A 14,619-nucleotide genomic window follows, 5' to 3' on the forward strand; every position below is an offset into this window, starting at 1 on the left:
AAGCACACCAAAAGAAAACGTTGTATTGATTTTCCTCACACTTTCACTATGGAATAATGTTTTGAGGTTGAATCTATAACCAAATAAACCTTACTGCTGTAAGAACACATCCTACTGAACAACTTGACCCCAAGGCAACAACTGATACTTTAATAAAATGTATAAACTACAAATAATATCTGCCCCTTCTAGATTTGTGTAAGCCATGCAAATCTCTAAATTCCAATTCAGTCCTAAGGGCTCCTGTCTTACATAGTGAAATTGGATTTAAAAAAAGAAAAACAGCAACAGTGGATTACAAAGCTAAGCAGAGCAAAAGGAACAAGTAACTGGCAGCTTCCTCAAAATGGAGTCGACTAGAAAGGACCTGGGATCTGATTAATCAAGCTTGCATATGCACAAAGTGAGCCCTGAGACTTGCATATGTCATTTACCATGCACTCTCCATTGCTTGTCATGTAGTAAAACAAATTTGGTGTAGAAACATGCACTCACGACAACTCTGCAAATCCACGTTTTTGATAATATGTGAAAAGGCGGCACAGATGGTGAGAAAAAAATAAAGATAGATTGATAGATCCTCTTATACTTTCAATTTCCCTTTATATAAAACATTAATCACGGATCAACATAATTATAGGAATCCAATATCAAAGTGTAGTTTTTGCTGGCACTGGTAAACCATAACAATAACCCCTTTTCCACTGAAAGCCCCGGGCTTTTTATTACCTGACTAATAGTAATACTAAATGAAAAATACTAATTTGTCATGTTCCTTTTCCATTACTTTAAAGGCCCCGGGACAGTCATGCCAATCAACACAGTAATGCGGCAGCCAAAAAACTCAAAGATAAACAACACCTCATATTGGATCGCAATCATGAACACTGTAACAAACTGTGTGTGCACACAAAAGTGTTTAGGGAGGAACTTTCCCTCCTGCTGCAAGATATAATAAAAACATGTAAGAACAGGCTATGTACTCCGACTACAGTTCATATCCGAGAGCTCTTCTTGGCTAACAGCCTCCATCACCGACACCGAAGAGTCTTTTGTGGCTCAGGTGACCATTCATGCTGGCCTGTGTCAGCATGAACGGTCACAGAATTGCGTCCAGCTAGTCATACCAGCATTTTGTCCGATGGTCTGATCTGCACAACTGCAGTGCTCCTTCAGCCTCTTGTAGTCCGGCTTCATTTTATTGAACTTGTCCAGGACCTGCTTTTTGGTGTGCAGAATGTTTATTTGCCTGTTTGACTGCAATCGGTGCATAGATGCAATCAGACTCAAACGCCTGCCAAATGTCCTCCTCTGCAACAATGCTTAAAAGAGTATGGACCTTATTATTTGCTCATCATGCATTTAAGAATTTAGACGAGGGTAAACTACACTATATTTTGAATTTATACCCCCCCCCCCAACGAACCCAACCCAAACCCAATTTATCCATAAAGCTGTAATAATACAGCAAGTTCATCCGTTTCAATTTGCATGTTTTCTAAACAAAAACAAGGCTTTGATGAGCTATTGTATAAAACCTCGAACTCAATGCAAGTCCTGACATTTTGAATCGAGAAAGCTTTTGGATTGGAAGGGAAACATCTTCAAACTTGGAACCGAAGTCCAGTGGATTGTTTTTTAACTTTTTTGGAATGATCAGTCCATATATTAGACTCCATTGCCATTCATAACACTGCATTATACTGTGAAGTGTTATACTGTGTTTCTTTTTGCTCTTTCGCCTGTAGTGACAATAGGTAATCATGAAATAAAATTGATTAGCATGCTCATTTAAATACACTAGACATTCATGCAGTGTTTTGCATGACCCATTTATGGTTGGATTTGGGTTTGTAAAGGGCCGAACATGAGGTGGGGCCTTGTGGGCTAAGTCTGATTTATAAAGGAAATGTGCTTGTTTTGTGCGTGTGCATAGTTTCATAAATCTGAATTATCGTTTGCTTACACCATTTTCAGATATGGGGGTATGTACAGCTTTACTATAGATTTGTTCATTGAGACTCCAAGACTTTATTGGGCATAAGCTAAACTTATGTTGTATGTTTTTAGCAGCTCCTATACAGTATGTGAGGTAAGGTGCTCCTCATCAGAACTTATTCAACACATTTTTTGTCCTCTTCTCTTTAGTGCATTTACTATCTTTTGAAAAATCTAAAAAAAAAAAAACTATCTAAAACAAGAAATATACTTTTGCAAAATTTAGCAAGTTGATTCTATTTTTGCTGTCTTCATCAAGCTCTTCTAATGTACATAAAATGTACACAAAAAAAGGTTGATAGAAACACATCTAATTTCTTTGAGGTTACCTGTTTCCTTCAAGGGCTGCAGTGTTTTTCCAGATCAGCTCTGAGGAGGTGAGCTTACGAAGGATTTGGAAATGCTCATAAAAAATGTTTTAGTGAATGGGGAGAGATTTTTACTTTTGGAGGCAATAACAGGAAGAGGAAGTCCACAATGTGAGGTTGGCAGGTACTAGTGTGTAATGGCTAGATTATGGTTTCCTTTGTTGTTTCTTTCTGTTTGGTGATTGTTGAACATCTTGGGTGAGGGGAGTACAGTATGAACAAGAGAATCAAATCTTACAAAAAAAACAAAACAAAGGTAAGTGACAGAACGTCAAGGAGATCAACAACACAATGAAGGCCTGTTTACCATGCATGTGATGAAGACAAGACAATCTGGCATCTGCCTTAGGGCGTCTGCTCTCTTTTTTAACCCCCCTCCTGCTATGCTGCAGCTGTGGGAACACACCTGCCAGTTACACCCTCCAGCGAGAAAAAGTATAAAGAAGCGCACATGGTGAAACATACACTGAGCAACAAAGCATACAACTCTGGATATGATGGCCTATCCTGAACAAGGAGCCAGTCCATCACAGGGAAAACAAACATTTATGCATCCACACAACTCTATATGTAGTCATAATCTAAAAAGACCAACTACTCAAATATACATCTTTTAGGCAGGAGAAAGAACGCAGAGCCAGAGAGAAATCATAAATTCACTTAAACTGAATTTGCAAGACAGGAAAATACTGTTACTTCCCGGAAAAGGGACTTTGTATTATTAACTTGTTATACACATCCCCATATGAGAAACACTACGAATTTCTCTTGGGATAACAAAAACATTGCACCTGATGGCTGCGGTTATGGGATGGTAGCTAAAGTTATTACTGAATAAAAAGGTTTATTGTGTGGACTCTTTGGTCATTTTTAACTTTAGCTTAAAGGAATATCTTAGTATGATTTTTGGTATGCCAAAACCCAACAATTAACTGACCCAGATATTATGAAAAAAACAAGGTTAATGTTTCATTCCTTAGAGACATCAAACATAATTGTTTTTCTGTACACTGTACATTTGGTTATTTTTTTTCTGCTGTTTGACCAGACACCGAATAAAGCGACTGTGCTTTGTCGGGAAGAAATCAATAACCGTGGCACTGTGCTTTGAACTTTATTACAGGACTGCTTGGCAAATATGTAACAATGAGTAAGTCTGTGTCGGTGGTATAACCTTATATAATGTTACGAAAGACTGTGGCCGGATTTGAAGAGTTCATTCACACAACACTGACTGTGTGTTTGGCTGCATTTTGCCCTCTGTAGACTCTTTGTCACTGGCAAAGAGTCTACAGCACATACTTCATGACTGGGTGAACTGGTGAACACAATGAAGTACAATTAGTGATGGTCCCTCTTCATAGTAAATCTGCATTCGTGATCCATCAGAATTGTACATCTGGTGTTTGGATTGCAATTTTTTTTTTATTTAAAGGTTAAAAAAAGTAAGGATTTAGGGACTTAAAAATACACACACATTAATTCCCAATCAAGGCACCTGTTTGAGGCTGGGTAACATTTAAGCAGTACAATGCTTTTTTCTCCTCAAACTTGGTGTGCTAGAAGTATAACCAAATGAGCAAATATAAGGATTTGAGCAAGTTTATCCATATTCCATGTGACCCATATAACAGTGATGGAAATATAACTGAATAAACAACCATGCAGGCACAATTACATCTATACCTAAGGATAGTTCTGAAAGACCAATTAGCTAAACAACCATGTTTATGCACGCGACTACTGTATCAAGGTCACACACATATAGCAACAAAATGCAGTTACAAAAGCAGTGAAGCCAGCAGAGGTAGTGTGGTGAGTTGGACAATATTATGCCCTTCATGTGGATGTAGATCAAGAACATGCTTTTATGGAATTGTTATTCATGCTGGATGTGGCCCTTTAACAGCAGAATAGCAATCTTTTTCACACAGAAAAGATGATTCTATGATTCTGGTGAAGATTCTCAGTCAAAGGTAAAAAAATAAAATAAAAAAAACACTGGACTTTGTTTTTCAAGTTTGAAAATGTTTCGCTTTTTCAATTCAAATGTCAGAATTAGCGTTGGGTTCCAAGCTTTATAGAGTAGCCCAACAAAGCCTTCTTTTGGCTTAGAAAACATGCAAATTGAACCAGAAGAACATGTCCATGTCTTTTTAATGGGGAATCATTGAGGTCTTTGCTAGCCTGCAAAACCCGATAATGGTCTATGCCTCTGACAAGGGGAGTCGTTAGGGACATTGTTGGCCTGGCTGACCAGGCAATGTCTTGATCCCCTGCCTGGCGATGAAGATTATGATAGCGGGGAGGAATCAACTCTATCACTGCGTTTTAGGATTTTGAGAGCTGGAACCTGAGTCCGCCACCTCTGTATAAGGTTAGTTATTCACTCTTAGTATAGATGGCTTCCTTCACACCTTTTTCAAACCACCTGTCTTCTTTGTCGAAATGTGAACATTCTGGTCCTCAAAAGAATGTCCTTTGTCCATAAGGTCTTCTAAGCCAAAACAATGCTTTGTTTTGGTGCACTATATAAAGCCTCGAACTCAATGCTAATTCTGACATTTTGAATTGAAAAAGCTTCCTGGATGGGAAGCAAAACATTTTCAAACTTGAAAAACAAAGTCCAGTGGTTTGTTTTTTAACTTTTTTGGAATTATTCCAGGATGATTTGGGGAGCTTTAGGCGCATTTGAGTAGCTGGCTTGGACTCCAAATTACCTGATGTGAATACAATCCATTACTTTTGGGATTTACCGTATTATAAGGCGCACTTAAACGTCTTTTTTTTCCCTCAAAATGTGCGGTGCGCCCTTTGGTGCGGTGCGCCCTATGTGTGTTGTAACTGCGACTTTTGAGACCACCTCATTGAGGAGATGATGAAAGAGTGGCTGAATGTAAGGAGAAAAGGTGTTTTTTTTCCACTCATCACCATCGCTGTCAATATGTAACTCCATGCGTGCCCATCTCACAGCTGATGTGAAAAACATGGGGAAACAAATTAACGCTGTGCTCGCTGTTCAACCGCTCGACATCGGTGTGAACCGGACCCAGCATGTGCAGCAGAAGCAGCGAGTTTACATGCAAAGTCAATGGTTGACGCGCGTATAGGCGCAGCAAAAGGTCCTGCAGCGCGTTTTGAGCAGCAGGCGCAGTGCGTCGGGAGCGTTTAAGCATCTGACGCACCGCCAACGCGCTGCTGCTCGAGATGGAAAAATTGAAGTTTTGCTGCTGGACGCGCCGCATCAACCAATCAGAGAAGCTGATCTGGGAGCTGACAGCGAGACAGACACAGCGCTCTGATGACATATGATATTAACACAAATGAAAAAGGCTGGATGGATGAGGAGATGATGAAAGCATGGCTGAGGCAGGTGTATGTGAGGAGACCAGGTGGTTTTTTCCACGCATCACCATCGCTGCGTGCCCATCTCACAGCCGATGTGAAAAAAAAAGGTGAATCAAATGTTGTTCAAGCTTTCGCAAAAGCCAGCATTATTTCCGAGGAGCCGCGCTGCACGGAAAGTGACTCTGACAGCGAAGAAGGGGAAATTGGCATGTCTGATTTAGCGCAGCTGTTTAATTCAGAAACAGTGGATGATGACTTTGATGGGTTCGATTAATACTTTGTAATAAATACATGAATAAAGCACAATCATACTCAGTTTTGCTCTCGCTCTATTTTTCTACCTGAAAACTTAATTCAAAAGCAGACTCTGGGCAGGGTTCACCGCGGCGGCTGGCAGGTGTTTTTCATCTAAATAATCTAAATCTTGCAGCTATATTTACTGTGATCAGGGGGAATAAAGTAGTTTTAATATGTTTTTAAGTGAGAAAGTCCACCTGAAAACTTAATAATTGCAGTCAGTTCATCCAGATTATCTATTTCTGTCGGAGGCGCTCAGACCCCCACATACCAGCGGTGCACCGACAGTAGAAATCCCTTCATCAGCAGCCTCTAGGCTGGGCAGCCTCTGGGTTCACCACGGTGGCTGGCAGGTGTTTTTCATCTAAATAATTTAAACTGCAGGCACCAGGATACCGGTAATAAAAGCGGACATATTCTGTCGGCAGATTTCAGGATTTTAAGTTAATTTAGGAGTGATCACAGCGCTGTGTCATCTGAGATGTGTCTGTCTCACGGCCAGCTCCCAGGTTTGATTAATACTTTGTAATAAATACATGAATAAAGCACAGTCATACTCAGTTTTGCCCCCGCTGTATTTTTAAATATGCAGTAGAGGTATTTAAAGGTAGTAGAGGACATGTACCTGTATATAAAAAACGCGCCCTATAGTCCGGTGCGCCTTATGTGTGTGTTAAATACAGAAATGGGACACATAACTGAGAGTGCGCCTATTAGTACGGTGTGCCTTATGGTCGTGAAAATACGGTACCTGACTTCTTCAAACCATGGAAGATACACCTAAAAAGCACCTTAAAAGACTTAAAGGATCTGCAACTAATTTATTTCTGCAATAGACGGTGGCATGCCAGGAGTCCAGTTCAACACATGCCTTACCAGGTAAGGAAAGTAGTGGCAATGAAAGTAGGACCACATCACTCTTAGACAAAGGGCCATGGTGTAGTGATATCTGTTAGATGTATTTTTTTGATTAAATCAAAAAATAAGTAAGTATGTTTGAAGTGTTTGTGGGTTGGATCTCAATGTACAATCATGAAGGTGAAGCTGTCTGATTTAGGAACCTCTAGTCTAATTTTTGTTATAATGATTTGATTTTGTTGTCTCAAAAGAAGGACTTTTACCTGCACTTGAGCTGATGGAATCAGAACCTTACTGCCTTGTTATTGAGTGATGGGAGATGTATCAATGATTGGTATCAAGTAATAAAAATATGGTGTCAGTCTATCATAGTCTAATCAGGGAACATGACATACCCTATATGGGGTGTCATGGCCTTAGAATCAAAAAGAGAAGCACCAATATTTGGTGGGAGGTCAGATAGATTAAAAGTTGTAACACAAATCTACCTCTCATTTCAACCTGCAATTCCTAGAAGCCTACATACTAAACTGTAATAAACTGGCCTGTACTTGTATATCTTTTATCAAGTCTGAGGTTTCCAAATTTGTAATGATGGTGTAAGCTGCCCAGTGGAACGACACAAATAAGGCTGGCACATAATTGGATCTATGGGGCTCTCTGACAGCCATCAGCAGGCATGGAGGGTGAAGTGTCTTGTTCAAGGACACAAATTTCTTTCCCACTAGTTTCCGAGTGGTTGACCTCTACCTTTTTAGCCACAGTTTACCATTCAAGATTATCCATTGTGTAATTATATTTATCTTTTGTTATTGTTGCATACGTTTTTGGCCATCTAACAACTAACCACACAGTTATTACACTGGGTTTCAAAAATTGAAGCAGATTTTGAAATAATGAAGGTTGTCAAGGTTGGCGGTGTAAAAGGACATAAACAAATAAGCAATAAAACTGCTTGCATAAAAACTTGAATAAAACGGTCGAGGAAAAATACTGCCAGAACATCAACACATTAGTTGATAAAAATCTCAATGGAGGGTTTAATCAGTAAATGTATGAGCCACACATATTGGAGGATTAAGCTGCCTGAGAAGCCGACTTTCTTGTGTCTTTTGTTGTCATTTAGGATGCTAGTCTTCTCATCTGTGTCAGTGTTTTGCAGAGAGACATTTTATTTCTGGTTTTGTGTTTTATATAATTTTTTTAAATGATTGGGCTTACTGACACAGGCTAATTTAAACAACATGAAACTGAATGGAGCAATTTATATATATATATAAAATACAAAACAGTCTCTATCTAGTCTGGGGTAGTAAGGTCTACAGTACTGTTTTTTGTTTTCTTCTTCATATTAATAAAACTCTGGGTTTTGTTTCCCCTTCGTCCCTTCCTACTGATGCAATGTTTCGGTAACCACAGGTTAAATTGTTAATGCCTGCAAGTATGCTTGCACTATCTTAGCTTCTTAGCGGTGTATCTCTTAGCTACAGCTGTAGTTACACTGAAATTATAAGGGTGCTACATTCCCATAAAGAAATTAACTTTAGTAAATAGCTATTCACTAAATATGACTTAAAAATATTTTGTTTTTTGTAAACAGTATATCGAATATGTACAAATGCTAATAACACGAATCAAAATGAAAGTATAACAATTTATGAGTAAATATTGTATCAGTGTGCAGTTACTTTAGCAATGTTAGTATAATACCATTTTTTTTGTTCATTTTTCAAGACTTTGCAGCAGCGTTTTGCACCTTTCTGGTTGAGCTTTCTTTCCTTGTTGTATGATGTTAGTTCTATTTTTTATTGGACTATCATATGATAAGCAGTGTGGAGGTTCACCCAAACACGCTGGACTTTGGAGTGGGGACAAGTTCCTCTTTTAGACTTTAAACAGTAGTGTAAACTCTGAAGTTTTTTAACTATCAGACGGTGTAAGAGCTGCTCATTTATTTTACATGTTGGTAGTGTATGTGCAGAAACAATCTGTATATGTTGTACAGTGGGATATTACCATAAAAAAACAACAATTAGCATATTAAAACAGGAAGGAAATACCTGAGTTTCAATTGTGTCTGTGAAACATTAACCACAATATAGAATTTTCCTAAAGCAAAGTGAGTAAAGAAGTGTCTCATGCACCTTGGCAGGGAGTATTACAGGGTATATCGACCAGTCTGGGCGAACAGACAGACAGCAAACACCCAAAAAAACAGAAATGTCGCTGTGTCAGGATATCAGCTGGTCAGATCTAACTGTTTATTTTGTGGGTATCAATATTATTTGTTTTAATGTCTGGTCGAGGTGTCCTTTATTTGGGCTCTGGGGTAATGACCAGCTTCAACTAGCAGTTAAGTAATACAAAAAAAGAAAAAATAGACAAATCATTATTTCATATATATATATGTGTGTGTGTGTGTTATATCTGTGGTGCTCCTGACAGTGAGGAGATTCTTCCCTCTAGAGGCTAAAAAGTGTAAAAAGTGTGTTCATATTGAGCCTTGTCAATCATAACTTATTGTAGGGTCATGGGCAGTATGTTGTCATTTAACCACAGTTTTTTTTATGGATGTTAATTATGCAGTTGAACACAGCATATTTTATTTTGTTATCTGTCTCAGAAATTCTTGCATTTTAATCAAAAGGCCTATAAATTTGCCTTTGGCTATAGAAGCACTGTGTAGACTGGATCGGTTTCCTAAAGCAATAGCAATGTTTAGTTGTACTGTCACTGTGGAAATGTGATGTAAATATGAATAAGACAACAACATATTAACTGAGAAACTAATGGAGCTTTAATATTCCCTCTATAACCTATAGCCTGCATGTGGGTTTTTATGCAGTGTGCGACAATAGTTGTGGGTGGGCATAAAGACAGACCAGTAAATTAAGAGCTTTGCCAAAGTCAATCATTGACCTCCGGCCCAGGGTGTCAAGCCTATTTTGTTCAATTCAATTCAAACAAATTTCCCAAAAGGGAAATTTATTTTTGGTACAGCTCGTCCATGGGACGAGGTCCGTCCAGGGGATGCCTTTTTGTCATCAAAAGGTGCTGCTACATGCACCAATTGACATCCTCACGCTTGAACATGTTGTTCTTTATGGACAACCCATGAATGGAACAAAAGTCTTATAACAATGCACCACTTGGGTTCAGAGGTGTGGATCCTTTCTTCCTGATCAACCTCCTCCAAGTGTCACTGTTGTTTCTCACATGTGGACTGAAATCTACCAGCAAAATGATGGAATCCCCAAAAATATATGCATAATATATGCATATCTGTAGTGTAATTGTATCAAAATAAGACAACCAACCCCCATAGCACTAAAAAAACACTATGTACTTTAATAGCAATTCAGCCTTTTAGCTATGAGCTTATACAGAGCTACAGATCAGCAAGTTTTAAATTTGTTTTAATCTTGTTTTACTGTATGGAGTTAGAGAATGTAAGGCTGAATGATGAGTGGTAGTTTGGAATAAAAAAAAATAAAAAAAAAATAAAAATTATTTAAAGTTGAGCTTGTTTAAGATCTTATTTCTGCTTGTTGAAGTGGTAACAATGCAAGTAGAGTCTAATTAGTTACTAATGAAAGTACATGGTTTGGTTAGATAAGGACGAAAACCTCCTGCCACAAAAACAGCTTCTTCACATCTACAGCTGGAGTGGTTTAAAAAGCCCTCATTTCCTGTTAAAAAAATAATAGAAATATCTTAACACATATAAATACTGTTCAATTGCACTACATACTATTCTTTCTAATTGTATAGTTTTAAGATTTGTCATGGATTTTCTCCTCTGCAAAAAGTTGCACAAATTTTTCTCCATTCTAATAACATTCCAAGATAACTTGCAGTTTTTTATTTTTTATATTTCCAAATCTATTGATATTCATTGTATGGTCGTCTATATGTGACAGTTTACCACTAGCACACATTTCTCCCCCATATTGAACACTACTTTTGAAAATATGCCACTCACAACATGGCGTAAGACGTCAAACCTTACGTAGGATCTAAATCTTCTTGCGGCGCCCCGCCCTCGGAAACAATCTACAGTCATGTGACTTTAGCTTCTGGTTTAGCATGTAGAGACCTGAGTTATAAAATCGTTAAAGGAGGTAAGTAAAATGTTGTACAGCATTGTTTTGTTAGATTTTTTGGTTGGTTTCTCATTTTAGTGCTAAAGTACCGACATACCGGCGGACTAAGCAGCTGTTGGTCGCAGAACTTAACGGTCAAACGAGGTTATTAGCTTTAATGTTAGCTTGTTTTATTTCACAGTAAAACTACACCAGGTCAGGCAGAGTTTTTTTACTCACTGTTTAAATATTCAACTATTAAAATATGTTTATTTTTTTCTTGCCAGCCGGGAGATTAAAAAAAGCAAAATGGCAGATGTGAGTATTGTTTATTCATTTGTATTTGCAATGCCAACTACCGTATATCATAGAAAGTAGTTTTGATTATTTGACCCCCACTCCAATTCTGATTTTGCTCACTTTAATGTGAATACATTTGATTAGATGTTACGTATTAGAGCTGAAAGAAAGCTGAAATCTGTATAATATAAGAATAACATAACTTGTTATGGTGTTTTGAAGTATTTGCTTCTGTTTACATGAATCATGAGGTTCAGTCACGAGTGTCCTGGTGGTTTGGAAACTTGGTCAAATCAAAATGTCCAATTAATTAGCACCTTGGAAAAATATATTCAGTTAACAGTTACTTATAAGCCATTAAAATCATTATTTCCTACCAAAATATCATCTGAAAAGGAGACAAGACGTTAAAATGAAAGCTTTCTAAAAAAGTTATCAATGTTCCTTAATTTACCTCAAATGTTATCCTAAACACTGTAGATTAAACGTCTTAGATATTATTAATGTCTGCTTACTGATCTAACTTTCTAGTGGCTTGTTTTAATTGTAATGATGTCCCCTAGAGATATGTGCAACAGCATTTAATTTGTCACTATGTTCATGATACAACTGTCTTAAGTGAACTGATGATTCTAGGCTGTACAAAGTGCAATTTAAAGCCATTGGCAGCTGGGGGAGTTTTCTCCAGGGGCGGGGGGGCTATGAGTTCAAGATAGACGTATACCAAAAACCAATCAAAGGTATACCAAATTATCACACCAGTGTTTTATATGAATGCCAACAACAACAAAAAAACATTATAAAAACAATTTATGAAAACAAAACATAACTGCATGTACATTTTTCTTTTTGTACATAAATCTTGCCCTTCTGAGGCTTTGTAAAGGTAAATCTGTGTTTTGCATGGTAAAGCTATTAGTCAGCTTTATATCTTTTCAATTTATAAAAACTATTTTCTGAGCATGTGTTTATTTAAGAACAACTTTGCAAATTAACAAACACTAAGAAAAAGTGTCCTATTTTATATTATTTTCCATGTGAATCACAGATTGTTCATTCTTCTTTGCCTTTTCTAAAGGCAGGCAGTCAAGGCTGCAGAATAAAGCGTTAGCCTCGCTGCATGCAGTTAGCCAAGCCAATTTTGGTATTTGGCCGGTTAGGTCCAAACAGTTTCACCTCCAGCTTTTGCTTCCCTGCCTTCCGCGACTCGGCCTGTCAATCACCCGCACTGCACTGGTGACGACAGTTCCTGTCACCCCAGGACATAGCTTTGGTGCGCCCCGAGCTCTCATATACATCTGTATTGAAGAGAAGCTACTGCGCACCTACATTTTAAACGAGAGTCAATGAAAAAATATTTTTGTGCCGGCGGAAATACACCAAGCCAACGAAAAAAAAAAAAAAAAAAGCTTTACTCGTCTTTAGATATTTGTCTTTTTCTTCTAAAAATATATATATTTATTTCAAAAATATTTAATTTTATAATTTAATTTAAAAAATTTTTTTCTTATGTCTTAATCAAGGTCATTGGGTGGGTGGGGTGGCGCCCTAGCTCCATCTATTGGCAAGCCACCGCTGTTCAAAACATTTTAAGGCTGGTTTTCAAACACTGGTGCATGTGTACCGCAGTAATTTTTAGGTATTAACATTTATTTTGATTTCCCACTTTGAATAATAATGTAATATATTATTACTGCTGGAGTCTCAAAACACTATACCTTTACCTGACATCTGGGTTTTCACAAAATTTAAATGGTTGAAGAAGGAAATAAAAGAAAGACAGACAAATCTGTTTTAGCGAATGTGAATAGTGGCTGTCAAGGCCAGTCTACTTTTATAGTAAACAGCCAGGAGGCATGGTAATTTAAATTCATCTTGTTTAGCTACATCATAACCCGAGTCTAATTCTCTGATCTGTCAGGGTTTTGTTTAGTAGAACTGAGTGATATGAAATTAAAATCTTATCATGATATTTTGTGATGCTATTATAACGAAAAAATTGATAACACTCTTCAGTAAGTCTTTGAAATCCTTCTTAGGTAACTGTAACTTTGAATGCATGCCACAGCAATCAGAGCTTCAAAATACTACCCTTGAAAAATTATACACATTTTAAAAAATGGCTTCTTAAGGACACCCTTTTAACAAATGAGTGGGATTTACAGTATATCACTAAACATCCCATATTAACCTCTTTTAACCACCAATGGTTCTTTTTAGATACTAATCAAAGTATTGTATTTTCCATTGCTATAAAAAAAAAAAACTCCTAGAGCTAGAATCATGCCTTTATAAATATATATATTTGTACATTTAGGTAGTTACAGAAGCCTGGTAACTTGTTAGTAGAATGAAAGGAATTGATTAGATCAGGATTTTCTGAGAGGACTGTCACCTAAATCTGAAAAAACCCCAAAACAAATTGATAAGTCTCCTGCATGTGTAATCTAAAATCATTAACATAATGTCTGTACCCGGATGTTTAGCACTGCTTTGAGTTCTTTTACCCTGATTAGATTCGACAAGTGATCAAGCATTTTTTTTTTTTCTACAGGATTTAAAGAGATACCTCTATAAACAGCTGCAAAGGTTGGTGTTGAAGGATCACAGCTATCCATGTTCCAGTTTTCTGTAGATGTGTTAAATCAACCATTTGTTCTCCTCAGTGTTGAAGGGCTTCATGCTGTTGTGGTCACAGATAGAGATGGAGTCCCGGTAATCAAAGGTAAGGATCCTGTGACTCGTCTTTGATTTTGTAGATATTACACTACAAATCTTTAAAGGAGCAATAAGTGAAATTTCATCACCAAGTGGGGCTGTGAATACTACCTGTAGACCAAAACAAAATGCCACTCTCTGCCACCACTCCAGCAGCCATATTCCAATGAAAAAGATACCTTTAAATCTTCACATCGCAGTTTTTTACTTCTTTCTGTTACATAATGAATTCTCACTTATTGCTCTAACTCAATTAGTTTGAGGTTTTTCCCCGCATACATTTTAAAATGAATGAATGCGGGAACTGACCAGTTTCTGTATCTCCAACATGGCTGCTTTGTCCTTCCAGTTGCCAATGATAACGCCCCGGTCCATGCCCTGAGACCCGGCTTTTTGTCCACCTTTGCTCTTGCCACGGATCAGGGCAGCAAGCTTGGCCTCTCAAAGAACAAGAGCATCATCTGCTACTACAACTCCTACCAGGTCAGCATGTCTCTACCCTCTCTCATACCCCTTTCCTGTCATTCTACTGTCGAAAAAAGTAGCCACTAGGGCCGCAAAAACTCGAGACAAAAAAGAAAGAAAATGTCATACAGTGTATGCCCAGGCTTATATTAAAGGAATAGTACACCCAAAACATGATTAGCCTT

At 37.7% G+C, this 14,619-nt stretch overlaps 1 protein-coding gene across 1 annotated transcript in view; it reads left to right on the plus strand.

Annotated features, from left to right (window-relative positions):
- Positions 1-10,901: 10,901 nt before the first annotated feature.
- lamtor3 (late endosomal/lysosomal adaptor, MAPK and MTOR activator 3) overlaps positions 10,902-14,619 on the plus strand; it is a 6,929-nt gene continuing 3,211 nt past the window's right edge. The window contains exons 1-5 of the mRNA XM_015393269.1: positions 10,902-10,990; positions 11,239-11,269; positions 13,806-13,840; positions 13,918-13,976; positions 14,319-14,452. Coding sequence (XP_015248755.1) covers positions 11,261-11,269; positions 13,806-13,840; positions 13,918-13,976; positions 14,319-14,452 — 237 coding nt within the window. The 5' untranslated portion in view covers positions 10,902-10,990; positions 11,239-11,260. The remainder of the gene's footprint in view (positions 10,991-11,238; positions 11,270-13,805; positions 13,841-13,917; positions 13,977-14,318; positions 14,453-14,619) is intronic.

The sequence above is a fragment of the Cyprinodon variegatus genome, unplaced genomic scaffold, assembly GCF_000732505.1.
Source record: "Cyprinodon variegatus isolate N-32 unplaced genomic scaffold, C_variegatus-1.0 Scaffold633, whole genome shotgun sequence".
NCBI lineage: Eukaryota > Metazoa > Chordata > Actinopteri > Cyprinodontiformes > Cyprinodontidae > Cyprinodon > Cyprinodon variegatus.